Genomic DNA, 16,507 nt, shown 5'->3' with positions numbered 1-16,507 from the left:
CGTAGGGATGAGTCAGGTGGAGAGACGGCTGGTAGGACTGGGTTGGGGTGAGCCACAGGGACGAGTCAGTTGGAGAGACGGCTGGTAGGATGGGGTTGGGGTGAGCTGTGGGGAGTTGATTGGAGAGACGGCTGGTAGGACGGGGTTGGGGTGAGCCGTAGGGACGAGCCGGTTGGAGAGACGGCTGGTAGGAGGGAGTTGGGGTGAGCCGTAGGGAGGAGGAGATTGGAGAGACGGCTGGTAGGACGGGGTTTGGGTGAGCCGTGGGGAGGAGGAGATTTCGGGTGAGCTGCGGGGAGGAGTCGATTGGAGAGATGGCTGGTAGGATGGGGTTTGGGTGAGCCATGGGGAGGAGGAGATTGGAGAGAGGAGAGACGGCTGGTAGGACGGGGTTGGGGTGAGCCGTGGGGAGGAGGAGATTGGAGAGACGGCTGGTAGGACGGGGTTGGGGTGAGCCGTGGGGAGGAGGAGATTGGAGAGATGGCTGGTAGGACGGGGTTTGGGTGAGCCATGGGGAGGAGGAGATTGGAGAGAGGAGAGACGGCTGGTAGGACGGGGTTGGGGTGAGCCGTGGGGAGGAGGAGATTGGAGAGACGGCTGGTAGGACGGGGTTGGGGTGAGCCGTGGGGAGGAGGAGATTGGAGAGACGGCTGGTAGGACGGGGTTGGGGTGAGCCGTGGGGAGGAGGAGATTGGAGAGACGGCTGGTAGGACGGGGTGAGGCTTGGGGAGTGGATTCAGTGGGAGCCTGCAGAGAGCCGGGAGAAGAGCAGTGACATGTGTAGCCTCTAGTCGGTGGGAGGCGTTGGGGGGATCCTGCTGAGTGACGTTGCAGCTGCAGGAATGAGCGGGGCGGGCGTGGGATTGTGCCCCAGCTCTGGGCTGGTCCCCTCTTAGGGCAGTTCTCTGTCCTCATTGGGCTTTGCAGCATCAGCCCAGTCTGTGCATGTCCCTGGCCTGCTCTCTCCTCCCTACCCAGCTGGCACAGCCCAGTCAGCAGTGCGTGCCGGCCTCTGGGTTTTCACCCTGTTCCAAGCCCTAAGGTGCAGACCTGGCTGGAGAAGAGCTGTAACCGTGTCCCTTTCCTGGCGGTATCTTTGCAGAAGCTTTTTGCTGTGGACGACACCAGTCTCTCTGGAAAGAGCCCGGAGACCCCAACGCCAGGCACAGAGGGGCTGGAGAGGTATGGATCCCTGATGGACAGACTGGGGAGAGGCAAGCACAGGCCTCCAGCACTGCCAGGTGGCAGACGTGAGCCCTGTCTAGGTCCATGGGTTGGCACAGCAGAGGGCTGGGTTACTGTTCCTCCTTGCAGTGGTCTCTCTGCCAGGCTGCTTCAGAAAAGGCAGATTTCATGGGTGGGAGGGGGGCATTCTGCCCTGCCCAGCACTCCCTGGGGTCACTACGACCTGGGCCAAATGGCCATGCAAGACTCCTGCCCTGGGTGACAGCGACCGGGGATCTGCTGTGGGAGCCCTTCCCACGCCCGCCGCAAAGCTGTAAACGGCGACACAAGGTGCCAGCAGGGAAGAGAGTGATTGGGGGGCCCAGAGCCCTGGGACCTGCACCCAGGTATACGTTCCAGGTCAACTCAAACCTGGAGCCGCGGGAGTCAGCAATGAGGCTCCTGCGGTTGCCTTTGGATGTGGCCCCTTCTGGCTGTGGAAGGGGTTAAATGACCATCTCACCAGCAGCTGCTCTAAGGCGGTGTTCTCAACCGGGGGTCCGCAGCCCCCTGGGGGTCCGTGAGCCCTTTCAGGGGCCGTGGAGCCCCATGGCTGAAACCTGGTTCCCCCAAGCTCCAGGGCTGCAGCCAGCAGCCCCCTAACCCCTGCCCCAGCCAGGAGTGGCGTGGGGCTAAAGCTGGCAAACCTCCGCCCCCAAGCCAGGAGCAGTGGGGGGCTGAAGCCAGGAGCCCCAGCACACCCCCTGCTGCAGCTGGTAGCCCCTCCTGCCCACACACATCCCCTAACTACCCCGTCCCTGCACCCTGAGCTACACCCCCGCCCACACACAGCCCCTAGCTACCCCCTCATTGCCCCCTGAGCTACACCCCCGCCCGCACACAGCCCCTAGCTGCCCCCTCCCTGCCCCCTGAACTACCCCCTCTCTGCGTCCCCGCTTTGAGTTATATTTTTTGGTTGTGCCCCCCCACAGCCCAGACTGGATGGGAGGCCCCCTGAGTGAGTCAGGGGGTGGAGGTGGCGCTCCCTCCCTGGACCCCCCTGTGCGGAGCTGGCTTGAGCCCCGCCAGCCTTTGCCTCCCCCACAAATAGAAGTAAAACTATGCCTATGCCCAAAGGTCCTCCCAGGCCTGGAGGCCCTTGCTCCTTTCCCCCCACCCCCCGCCAGGCCCTGGCGTTTTTATAGCAAGTTGAGGGGGGGCCTCAGGGAGAAAAAGGTTGAGGACCCCCCCCCACCCCGCTCCAAGGTATGGCTACGTTGCAAAAACCCAGGGCCGCCAGTCTTAGCCTGAGTCCACGGGCTGGGGCTCGCAGCAGGGCGCTCAGAGTAGCCGTGCGGCTGCTTCTGCTCGGGCCGGCACGCTGGGTCGCCGGGACCCTACGGCCGGTTAGTGCCGTCGCAGGAGCCCTGTGAGCCCGGCGCTGAGACGCGCTGGGTGGGGTTTAGGGCCGGGATGTTCCCTGCACGTCTGCCTCGCGCTGGGGTAACTGGGGAATTGCCCAGACACATGTTCCAGCTGCAAGGGACCCCTGGCAAGCCCCTGGACACACACAGCTGAGGGCACGTGGGCACCGGAGCCAGCCCAGCCGGGGCTCTGGCAGGGCCGGGGTGCTGCAGTCTCAGAGCCCACAGACCACGGGGTGAGCCCTGTCCGCTGGGAGGCTGGCTTTCCTGTGGGCTCCCGCAGGGCTGGGTGGCTTGGGAAGGCGGGATGCTGGGGTCTGCGCTGCTGTGGGCAGGTCTGTCTGTCTGCAGTCACACATGGGGCAGAATGCAGAGCTCAGCAGAGGCCATGTGGCTGGGCCCCGGGGCGGGAGCTGGGGCCCCACGGCGGGAGGTGGGGCCACTAACAGTAGGGAGTGGGCAGCCAAGGTGAAGCGAGGGGACCTGCTGCAGTGGGTGCCCCCGAACATGTCTGGGCACTGGAGTCGCTGAGCCATGCGGCGCCTGTTTGGCAGTGGCCACGGCAGTGCCAGCCTGCCCCCGGGATGTGATCAATGGAGGGTCAGGCTGCCCCTCGCGCCAGACGAAGGCCGTGCCAGCCTGCCCCTGGGATGTGATCAATGGAGGGTCAGGCTGCCCCTCGCGCCAGACGAAGGCCGTGCCAGCCTGCCCCCGGGATGTGATCAATGGAGGGTCAGGCTGCCCCTCGCGCCAGACTAAGGCCGTGCCAGCCTGTCCCCAGGTGGGCGGCCAGGGCGAGGAGGCACCCTGGCTGGCCTGGTCCCAGCCTGTGTCTGGTTCCTGCGTCTTCACCTGTGCTTAATGCACCGCCGCCCCATGACACTGCCCCCCACCACCACCAGCAGGGCACCCTGGGGACATGGCACCCCCCCCCCGGTGATGCTGCCTCATCTCCCCCACCAGGAAGCAGCAGCATTCAGGGAGATGGGGGCAGGCAAGAACCCCAGGTGGGGGCTCTTGGAGACCCATGAGCTGAGCCCCATGGCCCTCATGATCTGAATCAGTTGGACCTTTTGTTACATTGGCAATATCATTCCACCCTAAACTGGGAGTTTGTGGCAGAGTGGGGCCAGTCCCTAGGGAGCCCCAGGGGGATGGAGGTGGGGGCCCTGGGAGTGGGGAGGGGCTGGCTCCGGGCATTGTATTGGGCTGCATTAGTAGGACCGTTGCCAGCAGATCTAGGGAAGGGATCATTCCCCTCTACTCGGCACTGGTAAGGCCACATCTGGAGTATTGCGTCCAGTTTTGGCCCCCCCGCCCCACTACAAGAAGGATGTGGACAAATTGGAGAGAGTCCAGCGAAGGGCAACAAAAATGATTAGGGGACTGGAACACATGAGTTATGAGGAGAGGCTGAGGGAGCTGGGATTGTTTAGCCTGCAGAAGAGAAGAATGAGGGGGGATTTGATAGCTGCTTTCAACTACCTGAGAGGGGGTTCCAAAGAGGATGGATGACAGAACGAGGAGTAATAGTCTCAAGTTGCCGTGGGGGAGGTTTAGGTTGGATATTAGGAAAAACTTTTTCACTAGGAAGGTGGTGAAGCACTGGAATGCGTTACCTAGGGAGGTGGTGGAATCTCCTTCCTTAGAGGTTTTTAAGGTCAGGCTTGACAAAGCCCTGGCTGGGATGATTTAACTGGGAATTGGTCCTGCTTCGAGCAGGGGGTTGGACTAGATACCTCCTGAGGTCCCTTCCAACCCTGATATTCTGTGATTCTGTGGGGGTGGGGGCCCCAGGGGGTGGGGAGGGGCCAGTTCCTAGGGAGCCCCAGGGGGATGGGGGTGGGGGCCCCAGATTGCTCCCAGCCAGGGCACCGTGTGGCACTGCTCCCCATAGCTCTCCTTGTGCCCTGTCCTTGCGCCCAGGGACTGGAAGAGGAGCGAGTGGCAGGCTTGGAGGCTGGAAGTGCGGGAGCAGCTGCTCGCCCTGCGTCGCTGGCTGGACGCCATGGAGAAGAGGCTCCCGGCCCTGCCCGACGGAGAGCCCAGCCCAGAGGTGAGAGCCGGGGCGAGCTGGGGCTGGGCACTGCAGCCCCCTGCCTGGAGCCCCTGGCAGTGGGCTGGGTGCCCTATGCCTGGCTGGCTGGTGTGCGGGGGCCACAGGGCTCCTACCGGATCTCCACCTGCCGGGTTCCCCTATGGCTGCCCAGCATCCAGCCGGTGCCTTGGCCTCCCTGCCCCAGGGGCTCAGCCTGCCCGGCACTGGCCCCGGGCCCTGGGCCCCGGACCCCGGACCCCGGGCCCCAGCCCAGGTCCCTGCCCAGCACCACCTGCCTTCACACGCTGGGTGGGTGGGTGAGGGGCACAGCCCCATTCCAGGCCCTACGCTACCTGCCCTAGGCAGCCCTGTGCAAGGGGCCCCTCACCCTGGGGCCCTGCACCGGCCGAGGCCCCGCCACACACACCTGGACCCATGGGTCCCTGCCCAGCCCCCTGGACCCATGTGTCTCTGCCCAGCCCCCCAGACCCATGTGTCCCTCCCCAGCCCTCCAGTCTGCCCCAGACCCATGTGTCCCTGCCCAGGCCCCTCCCCCAGACCCATGTGTCCCTGCCCAGCCCCCTGGACCCATGTGTCTCTGCCCAGCCCCCCAGACCCATGTGTCCCTCCCCAGCCCTTCAGTCTGCCCCAGACCCATGTGTCCCTGCCCAGGCCCCTCCCCCAGACCCATGTGTCCCTCCCCAGCCCTCCAGTCCGCCCCAGACCCATGTGTCCCTACCCAGGCCCCTCCCCCAGACCCATGTGTCCCTCCCCAGCCCTCCAGTCTGCCCCAGACCCATGTGTCCCTGCCCAGGCCCCTCCCCCAGATCCATGTGTCCCTGCCCAGCTGCCCTTCTGGATCCGTGTGTCCCTGTTCACCTCCCCCCACCCCGGACACGTGTGACCTTGCCAAGGTCCACCCCCCACAGACCTGCGTGTCCCTGCTCAGCCCCCTCCCCACCCAGACCCGTGTGTCCCTGCCCAGCCCATGGCCCCGGGTGACCCTGCCCAGCTCCCCCGCCCAGAATCACGTGTCCCTGACCAGCCTCCCCTCCACTCCCCCCTGCCTGTGGGTCCCTGCTCAGGCTGTGCCCCAGTGTGCTCACAGCCCCCCAGGTGCCTGTGTCCGGCCCAGCCGCGCAGCGTGGTGGGCAGGGAGTTAACGTGTCCCGCACGGCGCTGGCCCCTCGCCCCCGTCCTCTGGGCAGGCTGCAGGTCCGCTGTGTGCAGGGAGCGCAGCGGGGAGTGCCCAGCTGCCCAGAGCTGCCCCCCAGCCCCTCCCCGCCAGGCAGCGGGGTGAATGGAATCCCTCCCCAGCGCCTTTTGTTCCGGGCCTGGCCTCACACGGCTCCCGCTGCATCCATGACAGCACAAATTGAAAGGGCCATTCATCCCAGCCCCTGCACAGACAAAGCCCGCGGCAAAACCCACCCAACGCCCAGGATCCGAGGCCGCAGATCCCAGCCCCCTGCGCTCAGCTCGACTCCCCCCTGCCCTATGGGGGGACGGAGCCGCGGGGCATGCCCTGCCTAGCCTTGGGAATAACCCTCCAGGGGAAGGAGAGCAAAGGCCTGCTGTTATCAGGCAGGAGAGCCCCGCCTGGGTGGGAGCGCCCACCTGTACTGTGAGAGCCCCCAGGCCCATGGGGGTCGAGGAGCACCCTGCGGCCTGCGTGGCGTTCAGCCCGAGCCCCTGTGGGCCCTGGGGAAGGAGCAAAGGGGTTGAGTGGGGGCTGGCAGGGTGAAAGAGGCATGGAGGCCGAGGCGGGAGGCGCGGGGGGCAGTACGGCTGGCGGGGGCAGGGGGCGTTGGGTGGGTAAACCCAGGGGCTGGAGGAGGAGCACCCACAGAGACTGGGAATTGGGGGCCAGGCACAGAGGGGTCCTGCCCGCTGGCTCTGTCTGGCACTCGGCTCTAAGCCCCTGGGAGGGTGCTCAGAGCAGGGCCGCAGCCGGGCTGCCGAGCTGCGGGAAGGGACAGAGCTGGTCAGAGAGAGCTCAGGCATCCGCCCGCCGCAAGGGGTGCCTGAGAATATGCTAATTTCCCCCCAGTGCCTCCAGCAGCCGGGCAGACAAAAGCCCCCGGCTCGGCCTTCGGCCCACTTGTCTTTCAGGAGAAAGCCCGGTGGAGAGGCTTGAATGAGTCCCGTCCATCTGCTCTGGGCTCCCTGGGAGCAGCCTGTCCGAAGGGCAGCCAGGCGCCCATGTGACTGGGGCTAGGCACTCCCGGCCCCTCACTCCCTGCTCATCCCGGCAGAGTCTGCTGTGGGGGCTCCCTCTTCGGCGGCGGGGTCAGCACGCCCCTCCGCCCCCCATGCTCGCCTTCCACGCCGCGAGGCCCAACGCACCGGCCGCTCTTCTCCCCCCAGCGAGGGCACCAGGGCTGCACGGCTGCGCCCATGGGGCGTGGGGGGCCAGCAAATCAGGGCGGGGTTTGCAGTGGGGTGTGGCGTGCGCAGCACAAAAGCCAGTGGGGTTGTGGGCTCCCACCCCAGAGCAGTGAGGATCCTGCTCCCTGTACTGCCCCGCTCAGGGCGCTGGTCCTGGCCCTGAGGGCAGCAGCTCCCGGATGGCAGGTCTGGCCGGCGGCTGAGACTTAGGAGGGGCCTGCCCCCAAGGCCACGCGTTGGCATCTCTGCAGGGGGAGGAGCAGCATCCGGCCCCAACTCCCGAGCCCCTGCCAGGGTCCGCAGCTCTCAGGAAGGCTTTGGCTGCAGAGCTCGGCCGCCTGCTCCAGGCCCCGGCTCTGTGCCGGGCACACCAGAAAGTGCACGGCATGCCAGCCCTGGGGGAGGGCGCTGTGCCCATCTGTGACTGGCAGACGGCCAGAGCCCAGGGGGAGCGAGGGGGGCTGGGGGCAGCCAGGGACGAGGCAGGCGCTGATGGCGCCCCTGTAATCCTGTTAGCCATCCAGGCCTGCAGCTGGGACGTTCCCTCTGCAGGGAGCCAGAAGCCGCCTGGCAAGTGAGCCCCAGCCCCAGCAATTGGGGGGCTCCCTTCCCATGGTGCTGAGCAGGCCAAGGGCTCTGTGGGCGCCCCGCCGGAGGCCGTGGCTCCTGTCATTGGAGCTGCTGGGCAGGACTCCCCAGGGGGAGCAGAAGGAAGCCGGACAGGCCCTGTGCCCTGGTGAAGACCCCGTATCTGTTCCCGGTAGCACGGGCAGCCCCCTCCAGGCTCTGTGCCACTGCGGCCCAGGGGACTGTGGGGAGGGAGGAGACACCCGTGCCCCGTTGGTGTGAGCTGGGTCCCGGCCAAGCCTCAGCCCCACAAGTGCCCCCCCCCGCATGCATCTGGGCCCAGGGCTGGAGCTGGGGGGCTGGAGCTGGGGGGCTGGCACCGGCTGCACTGGGGGCAGGTGCCCGGGGGATCCCTGCAGCAATCCTATGGGAAAGCTGCTGCTCCACCATGGGTTGTGAGTGGGAAGCCCTGCCCCCCTCCCCCTCCGAGGATGGCTGAGAGTCCCCGGAGGGTTTCCCCGGTAACAGGGCCAGTTGTGAATTAGTGAGCAAAGAGTTAACGGAGCAGGCTTATTGTATTAGTGCGAGTGTGCAGAGGGGTCAGAGGGGGAGGGGAGGTGGCGAGGGGTGAGGGTGGGTCTTCCCTGCTGCAAAGAGAGGCCACCCTCTCCTCCGGCCCGCCGGCACCTTGCTACCTGCCCCGGCACAGGGCGGGTGCTGGGGCCTGACCTGCCGGACTGGCGCCTGGCACCAGGGATTCCTGCCCTGGGCAGAGGGAAGGTGGAGGCTCGGGAAAGTTGGTTTCCCAGCAGCCTGTCCTGGCCAGCGCCTCTCCCGTCCCCGTCCCCGTCCCCCTGGCGAGCCCGGTGGCTGCAGCGTGACCGCTCCAAGCCACCAGCAAGCGGGTGAAGCGAGGAGCCGAGCCGGGCTGGCCTCAGGGGCCCGCTTGGCCCTTCTCAGCAGCCTGCGCCGAGCCTGGCCGAGAAGACCCCACTTGCGGAACGTGGCCGGCGTGGGACGCAGCAGCCAGCCCAGTGCCTTGGAAGTGGCACCAAAGGCCCCCCCCGGCACCACCAGGTTTGCATGAGGCCCGTTCAGGCAGCCCAGACGACGTCGCTGCCTCTGTAACTTCAGCCAAAGTCTCTGCCGGCGTCGGTGGGCACGCTTCCGCCCTGCGCCGCGGGCCCGGCACTGCCAGCCTCACGGGCCGCGGGAGCCCCTGGCGGGCGCCCGGGCAACCAGAGGCTGCAGCGGGAGCCGCGGCTGACTCGCCGGCTTGTTGCTGCTGCTCCTCCAGCCCTTCGGGCCTGTCCCAGGCCAGAGGCTGCCCATGCGTCTGTCACACCCTGGCGTGGGTCTGTCTGGAACGAGCAGTTTTACACTCTCCCTGGACCAGCCTTTGGCCCGCGGAGCTCAGGGCACGTCACCGAGGGGTAAGTGTCATTCTCCTCCCCCCGGCTGGAGAACCTGTGGCCAGCGCCAGGAATGACTGACCCAAGCCGGGCGAGAGACACAGAACCCAGGCGTCCTGGGTCCCAAGCCACCTGCTCTAACCACTGAGACAGAACCTCCCTCCTCTGCCCCCGGACACAGCTCACCTGCCTGGTGGCTCCTGCTGGGGCGGCAGGGCGTGGCTGGCTGAGACACCTGGGTCCGGGGCTGGTGGGTGGGCGGCTCCTTTGGGAGGTGACTAGGGTCGGGCAGGTAGTTCCTGTGCGTGTGTGGGTCAGGGCACGGGTCAGTGTGTGGCGGTCGCAGGGTGCCGGTGGCTCCTGTACGACTCCCATGGGGGCATGCTGTCCATGGGTAGGGGTCTAGAGCAGGGTGCTGATGGACTCCAGGGGGTTGTTGGTTGCAGGGTTTGGGGGCTCCCGTGTAAGTTACTTACTTATTATAGGGCCACAAGAGTAGGATATATGGGCTCCCACTCGCAGGGATGTGTGTTGCAGGAGTTAGGGACTCCTGTGTGTGTGTGTGTGTGTGTGTGTGTGTTGCAGGGTGTAGGGACTCCTGTGTGTGTGTGTGTGTGTGTGTGTGTTGCAGGGTGTAGGGACTCCTGTGTGTGTGTGTGTGTTGCAGGGTGTAGGGACTCGTGTGTGTGTGTGTGTGTGTTGCAGGGTGTAGGGACTCGTGTGTGTATGTTCCAGGGTGTAGGGACTCCTGTGTGTGTGTGTGTGTGTGTGTGTGTGTTGCAGGGTGTAGGGACTCCTGTGTGTGTGTGTGTGTGTGTGTGTTGCAGGGTGTAGGGACTCCTGTGTGTGTGTGTGTGTGTGTGTGTTGCAGGGTGTAGGGACTCGTGTGTGTGTGTGTGTGTGTGTGTGTTGCAGGGTGTAGGGACTCGTGTGTGTGTATGTTCCAGGGTGTAGGGACTCCTGTGTGTGTGTGTGTGTGTGTGTGTGTGTGTGTGTGTGTGTTGCAGGGTGTAGGGACTCCTGTGTGTGTGTGTGTGTGTTGCAGGGTGTAGGGACTCCTGTGTGTGTGTGTGTGTGTGTGTGTTGCAGGGTGTAGGGACTCGTGTGTGTGTGTGTGTGTTGCAGGGTGTAGGGACTCGTGTGTGTGTGTTGCAGGGTGTAGGGACTCCTGTCTGTGTGTGTGTGTGTGTGTGTGTATGTTCCAGGGTGTAGGGACTTGTGTGTGTGTTGCAGGGTGTAGGGACTCCTGTCAGAGGGTAGGGACTCTGCCGGCATGTGTGTGTGTTGTGGCCCATGGGGTGACTGCTGGGGAAGGTGGGGTGTTTTTAGCAGCAAGCTGGTGTCTGGTGGCAGGTGCTCCGTGGTGGCGGTGGGTGGGGGTGGGGGTCAGGCGATCCGTCTCTGCGGGACGTTGAGCCTTGGTGTCCGAGTGATGGATGCACGGTGCAGATGGCGAGGCTGGGGGGTTGCACAGGGATGGTGGGGCCGTGTCCGGGTGATGCTGGGATTTATGGGCTGTGGCTGGCTGAAAGCGGAATGGGGCTGTCTGTCTGACTCCTGTCTGCAGTGTGGGTGTTTCAGTGACTGATGGTTCACCAGCCCCACGGTCTGTAGCAGCTCGCCCCTTTCAGACCCCCCGGTGCTCCCTTTGTCAGGGCGCTGCAGACAGATGGCTCTTTTCTCCCAGCTCCAGCTTGGCCAGGAGTTAATCCAATGGTACAAAGCAATGCCGGTTGGAAGCAGCTGCCCGTCTGACTGGTGCCCTGTGCTGCCTCCCTCATTCCCCTTCATCTACATTCCTGTTAGCCCTAAGCACCGACATCACCCGCCACACAGGTCCCGAGAATGTCCTGCCAGCCCAGAGGTGGCCTGGGGCAGCAAGGTCCCTCTGTGCCCTGTGTCCCCTCTCCCTAAGCCCGTCTCCTCGCCCTGCTCCCCGCTCCAGTCCCCATCCCGAGCCCAGCCCTGCTCTGCCCCGGGCCCCTTAGGGCTGCAGCCTCTCTCCTGGCTGGCGGCTGCAGGTGCCTTGTCCCTTCCTCGCACCCGGAGCTCAGCCCTTCGCAGCCCTGTGCTCAGATCTGGGCTCTGGGAGCTGCACTGCCCCCAGGGCAGGAATTTGGGCAGCCGGTCAGGAGACGAAGAGACCAGCTGGAAGGGCTGAAACCCCCGGGTCGGGGGCTGGTGCCCGGGATGGCAGGATGGGCCTCAGCCCAGGCCCCTCTTGCACCAGGCAGCCTCCGCGCCATCCCTCGGGGGAGGCTGCGCATCTTGTGTGGGCAGCGGCAGGCGGCTCCTGGGCGGGTTCCCAGAGCGGGTGGGAACGGCCCACGCTCCCGGGGGGACCTGGGGCCTGCAGGTCCCCAGGGGCCTGCTGACCTGTGTCCCGAGTGGCCTGCCGGTGTCTGTCCCACGCCAGTAATGTGGCTGCCCCTCGTTTGTTCTAGGCTGGCTCTGAGCAGCAGGGCTGACGGGCCGGCCCGCCTGCTTGGGGCCACCCTCTGGCCATGGGGAACGCGCCGGGCAGGCCCAGCTGCCTGGGAGACAAGAGCCAGGCGCCGGAGGAGTTCCTGAAGGACGTGGGGCTTGGCCCCGAGCACCCGGCGGGGAGGAACAACTGTGACGCCAGAGCTGGGGCCCCCGACAAGTCTCCCCTGAACCCGGTGGTGATCGAGAACGGCTGGAGCCTGAGCCCAGGCCCGGCTAAGAGCCAGGCGAGCAGCCCCCTGCCCAAGGTGCAGAACGGGAGCAAGGGCTGCAACCCCCTCAAAGCCCAGCTGGAAGCAGCTGGGGCAGCCTGGACCCCCCCGAGAGGTGCCCCCCACAGGAACTCGGGCAGCAGCTGGGCCTGGAAGCCCGTCAGCACCAGGGAGGTGACCGAGGTGACCGAGGTGACGGAGACCATCGTGACGGAGATTGTAGAAGTGACCGAATACCCGGGCGGGGAGCCCGTCGTCACCAGGACGGTGAAAGTGCTGACGGAGTGCGCCGGGGAGCGGACGGAGGTTAATAACCTGTGCCAGCCTCTCGGACCCCTCGGCGGCCAGCAGCCAGGCCAGGGATGCCGCATCGGCCCCCAGGCTGCACACAGGGCTCTGCAGGGGGCTCGCTGCCCTGGAGCTGTTTGTTTGTGGGGTTCCCCCGGCAGGCCAGGAGTCCTGGCCTTTATCCTCTGGGGCGGGGTGGGGAGCACACCAATGTGAGGGGAGCGCGCTGCGGGCTCTGGTGACACCCCATGGCCCCACGGCCTGCACAGGGCCAGAGTCTTTGGCGGGTGGGGGCAGGTGTCCCGGGGTGTCCCAGCGACCTCCGGCGGCAGGCCCATGTCGGAGCGTCTCCGACAGCCAGGCCTGGCTGGCTCTGGGCAGGTTCTGCTCTGAGGGCTGGGCTGGGGTACGGGAGGGTGCGACTCAGGGGCACCAGGCCAGGCCGGGCTGCGGTGCCGGGCAGGTGTGTGAGATGGGCTGGGCCGTCGGGCAGGGGCGCTAGGAGGGCCAGGCTGTGGCGCTGGGAGGTTCATTAGGGGACCATGCCCGGCCTGCTCTGGTGCTGGGCGGGTGCGTTAGGAGGGCCAGGCGCGCTCTGGTCCCAAGTGTCTTGAGTTAGGGGGCCGGGCAGGCTCTGGTGCGGGGCGGGTGCGTTGGGGGGCTGGATAGAGACTGGTGCTTCCCCAGGGGCACAGTCTCAAGGGCCGGACATGTGACTGCCTCTTGTGTTTCCCCTGCCCAGAGACCCGCCCCCCGGTCTGCACCCACTGCGCTCTCCCCGCCCCACGTGACCCGCGGGGGAGGGAGGACTGTCCTCTCCCCACGCCTTCCCCCCACACGTTCGGCCGCTCTCCCTGGAGCCGGGCAGGGAGCAGAGCGCGTTGACTCCCAAAGGGTGCCCAGGCGACCCCCCGCCATGCTCCGCCCCACTGCCACCGTCCTCTCCCCCCGAGGCCCTGCCCTCCCTCTGCCTCTGCCCATCCCCCTCCACCTGCAGGCCTCGAGGGAGGAGGCCAAGTGGGGCCAGGGGTCCAGCGTGGGTGCAGCTTTCAGGGGAGTGGGCCCCGGGGCAGGGCCGTGGGCCAGGTGTACCCAGGCTCCCCAGTGGAAAAGTCACACGCTACCGTGACTAGGCGTGATGGGCCAGGCGGGCCCTGGGGCCAGGCGGGCGTGTTAGGGGCCTGGGCCTGGTGGATGCTTTGGGGGGCCGGGCTGGGGGGGGTTCCAGTGCCGGGTGGGTGCAGTGGGGGGCTGAGCTGGGTGGGTGCTTTGGGGGTGCTGGTCTGGGTGATTTCCAGGGCCAGGTGGGTGCACTGGGGGCCAGGCCTGGCAGATGCCTGGGACCGGGCTGGCCCGGCTGGGTGGGTGCGTTACTGGGGGCCGGGCTGGGTGGGTGCTTTGCGGGGGGCCGGGCTGGCTGGGCCGGACGGGTGCATTAGGGGGCTCGGGCTGGGGGGATGCTTTGGGGGTGCTGGGCCGGGTGGGTTCCAGTGCTGGGCAGGTGCGTTACGGGGTCCCAGGCCGGGCGGATGCTTTGTGGGGGGCCAGGCTGGGGAGGTTCCAGTGCTGGATGGGTGCGTTACGGGGGCCAGGCCGGTGTGTTGTGGGGCCGGGCTGGGGGGGTTCCAGTGCCAGGTGGGTGCGTTATGGGGGCTGGGCTGGCTGGGCTGTTTCTTGTGGCTCGTGCCGTGGTCTGGGTGTGGAGCAGGGACCGTGTTCCCAGTGAACTGTCTTATTCCTTTCACAGGAGACATCGTCACCCCCAGGGCTCAGGGGGTTACATGTATCCTGGCTCCAGCCCGTCTCAGGCCCAGCCCCCAAGCCCCCTGCACCGTAGCTGGGGACGGGCTTGTGGCACCCTGGTTTCTGTCCGTGCCTCACTGGCTCCTTGCTCCTGCATTTCACTGGGGCGGGCCAGCAAACCCCACCTGCCTCGTGTCCACGCCGTGCCGTGGCCCCTGGCCAAATGGTCTGAGAGCGTCATAGAATCATACAATCATAGAATCATAGAATATCAGGGTTGGAAGGGACCCCAGAAGGTCATCTAGTCCAACCCCCTGCTCAAAGCAGGACCAATTCCCAGTTAAATCATCCCAGCCAGGGCTTTGTCAAGCCTGACCTTAAAAACCTCTAAGGAAGGAGATTCTACCACCTCCCTAGGTAACGCATTCCAGTGTTTCACCACCCTCCTAGTGAAAAAGTTTTTCCTAATATCCAATCTAAACCTCCCCCACTGCAACTTGAGACCATTACTCCTCGTTCTGTCATCTGCTACCATTGAGAACAGTCTAGAGCCATCCTCTTTGGAACCCCCTTTCAGGGAGTTGAAAGCAGCTATCAAATCCCCCCTCATTCTTCTCTTCTGCAGGCTAAACAATCCCAGCTCCCTCAGCCTCTCCTCATAACTCATGTGTTCCAGTCCCCTAATCATTTTGTTGCGTCCCCTGGGCGCAGCCTGTAGGGAGAGCTCCCAGGGAAGTGGCACCCAGCTCCAGCTGGGCTGTGGAGCATCCTCTGCGCCCTCAGGGTGCTCAGCTCATCCCCACACCCAGATGGGGCTGGGCCGTGGCTGCGGCTACCAGCGAGAAGCTGGAAGGGGGAGACAGCCTTGCGCCCCCGCTTTGCCCTTGAAGCCGACGGCTCTCTCAGCAGAGGCAGCAGCGTGGTGCGGGAGGTCTCTGCCTTGCTCTCCCAGCTGGCTGGGAGCGGAGGGTCGGAGTCCCTGGCGCCTGGTCCAGGGGGTGTAAAGCAGCTGTTTTGTGACTGACTCTCCACCAGCTCCAGAGCAAAGGGGCCCTGCCTGCCGACCGGGACAGCTCGCAGGAGCAGTGGGACGTGCTCAGCAGCAAGGTAACAGCTGCCCCAAGGATGGGCAACGATAAGGGCCAGTCCCCGAGGGGGGCGAGGGGAGGGCTGGCCCCACGTGGGCCTGGCACTGCGGTTACCGTGGGGCAGCGGGGTAGGATGCTGCCGAAAGTGACGGGGTGCCCAGGATTGGGACTGGGCTGTTAACCGGGGTCGTTGGTGCTGCCCATGGGGTGCTCGGCTGCGTCCTGTCATGATTGCAGACCCCTGGGGTGGCGTGTCCATGATAACCAGCCGGCAGCCCCTCTGCCCTGAGGAGTCGCAGGGAGCTCTGGCTGCTGCTTTGCCAGCTGGGTCTTGTGCCCCTCTGATCTCGCGGGGGAAGGGGATCCCAGGTCCTCACGGGTGCATCGTCCTCTCCCCCCAGGGTGCCCTGCAGGCCATCGTGCTTCCGGAGGGCTCCCTGAGCGTGGAGCAGGCCCAGGACACGCTGGAGACGCTGCTGATCTGGGTGGCTGACATGGAGGACCTGGTTGGCAACCAGAAGCCCCCTTCTTCTGAAGTGAAGGTGGTGAAAGCCCAGCTGCAGGAGCAGAAGGTGAGCGAGCCCTTGGGGTCCCTCCCTCCCTCCCCGCGGTTTCCACCGCAGCCACCACCATGGGCTGTAGGTGCCGGGGAAGGGGGGGGCTCTGGGGAGAGGTTGGCTGTGCTTGCTGGGTCCTGGGGGGAGCTGCCAGGACAAGGCATCCCTGCTGTGTGTGGCAGAGCATGGCCACGCCTGCACTCAGGGTGCGGCCTGCTCCCTGGGGGGTGACGTCTCGCTAGGCAGGGCATGACAAGGAGGCACAGCGTACAGCCCGTGGCCAGTGCCGGGCAGCGCATCAGGAGTGAGCCCTGCTCTGGCCGCGCTCTGGCTCCATGGCAGGCCTTGGCAGCTGCTCCTGCTGGGGCTAATGCCTGACGGATGCTGAGCAGCCTCTCGGCCCTGGGACCTGGGGCAAGCATCACCCACAGGACATGCTTGCCTGGCCTCCTGCTCACTGCCCCTGCCTTGCCTGCAGTCTGGAGGGGGTCTGTCTGCCACCCCCCACCCCCGGGGCTGGAGATAATTGACTGCTGCTTGCGGCTGGCCCTGCTGGGGTGGGGGGGTGTAGTGGGTTGGTCCCCTGGGTGCATGGTGCTGTGCAAGGTGCTCGGATCACTGTCCTGAAGCTGAGGGTCACGACGTGCCTAGACTGGGGGAAATTCCCTTGGGTTCTCCATGAGGACAGCGCTGCCATCACCCCGTGCCCTGATTCCTTAACAGCTCCTGAAACGGCTTCTGGAGGAGCGGAGACCCCGAGTGGAGTGTGTCCTGCAGGACAGACAGCTGCCTCGTGAGCAAGCTGCCAGGACAAATGGACAGGAGGCAAGCGTGGGCCTCTCAGACCTGCAGGAGAAGTGGGGAAAACTGATCGAGAAGGCAAACGCCAGGTGAGTTAGCAGAGCTGCGATCTGTGCAGCGAGGCTCTGTGGAGGCCAGTGGGAGGCCAGCAGCTTCTTTATCATGGTGCCCAGGTCACTGGTGTTCTTCTGCTGGTTCCAGCCTTTCCTTGGAACTCCAAAAGACAAAATAAACGTTTTTCTGACCCCCCTTGGTGGGGCTAATTAGAGGTTTCTGCTTGAAATCCCCTTTCCATGGTTTAAGCTGTGACAAATAGAACCATTTTAACTTTGGCTTGTTTA

The 16,507-nt window shown here is 65.5% G+C and overlaps 1 protein-coding gene across 3 annotated transcripts in view; it reads left to right on the top strand.

Moving 5' to 3' along the window:
* The window catches only part of LOC140906229 (microtubule-actin cross-linking factor 1, isoforms 6/7-like), a 150,793-nt gene that overhangs the window by 41,080 nt on the left and 93,206 nt on the right, over positions 1-16,507 (top strand). For 2 of the 3 annotated variants that reach the window (XM_073329791.1, XM_073329789.1), the window contains exons 3-7: positions 1,103-1,182; positions 4,515-4,644; positions 14,756-14,827; positions 15,210-15,380; positions 16,089-16,255. In XM_073329791.1, coding sequence (XP_073185892.1) covers positions 1,103-1,182; positions 4,515-4,644; positions 14,756-14,827; positions 15,210-15,380; positions 16,089-16,255 — 620 coding nt within the window. Of the gene's footprint in view, positions 1-1,102; positions 1,183-4,514; positions 4,645-8,926; positions 9,015-11,437; positions 11,996-14,755; positions 14,828-15,209; positions 15,381-16,088; positions 16,256-16,507 lie in introns of those variants that run through there. The other variant, XM_073329790.1, reaches the window with a different exon arrangement.

Source organism: Lepidochelys kempii, chromosome 2 (assembly GCF_965140265.1).
Source record: "Lepidochelys kempii isolate rLepKem1 chromosome 2, rLepKem1.hap2, whole genome shotgun sequence".
Lineage (NCBI taxonomy): Eukaryota > Metazoa > Chordata > Testudines > Cheloniidae > Lepidochelys > Lepidochelys kempii.
The sequence above is the reverse complement of the archived record's forward strand: the minus strand, read 5'-3'. Positions and strand labels throughout refer to the sequence as shown.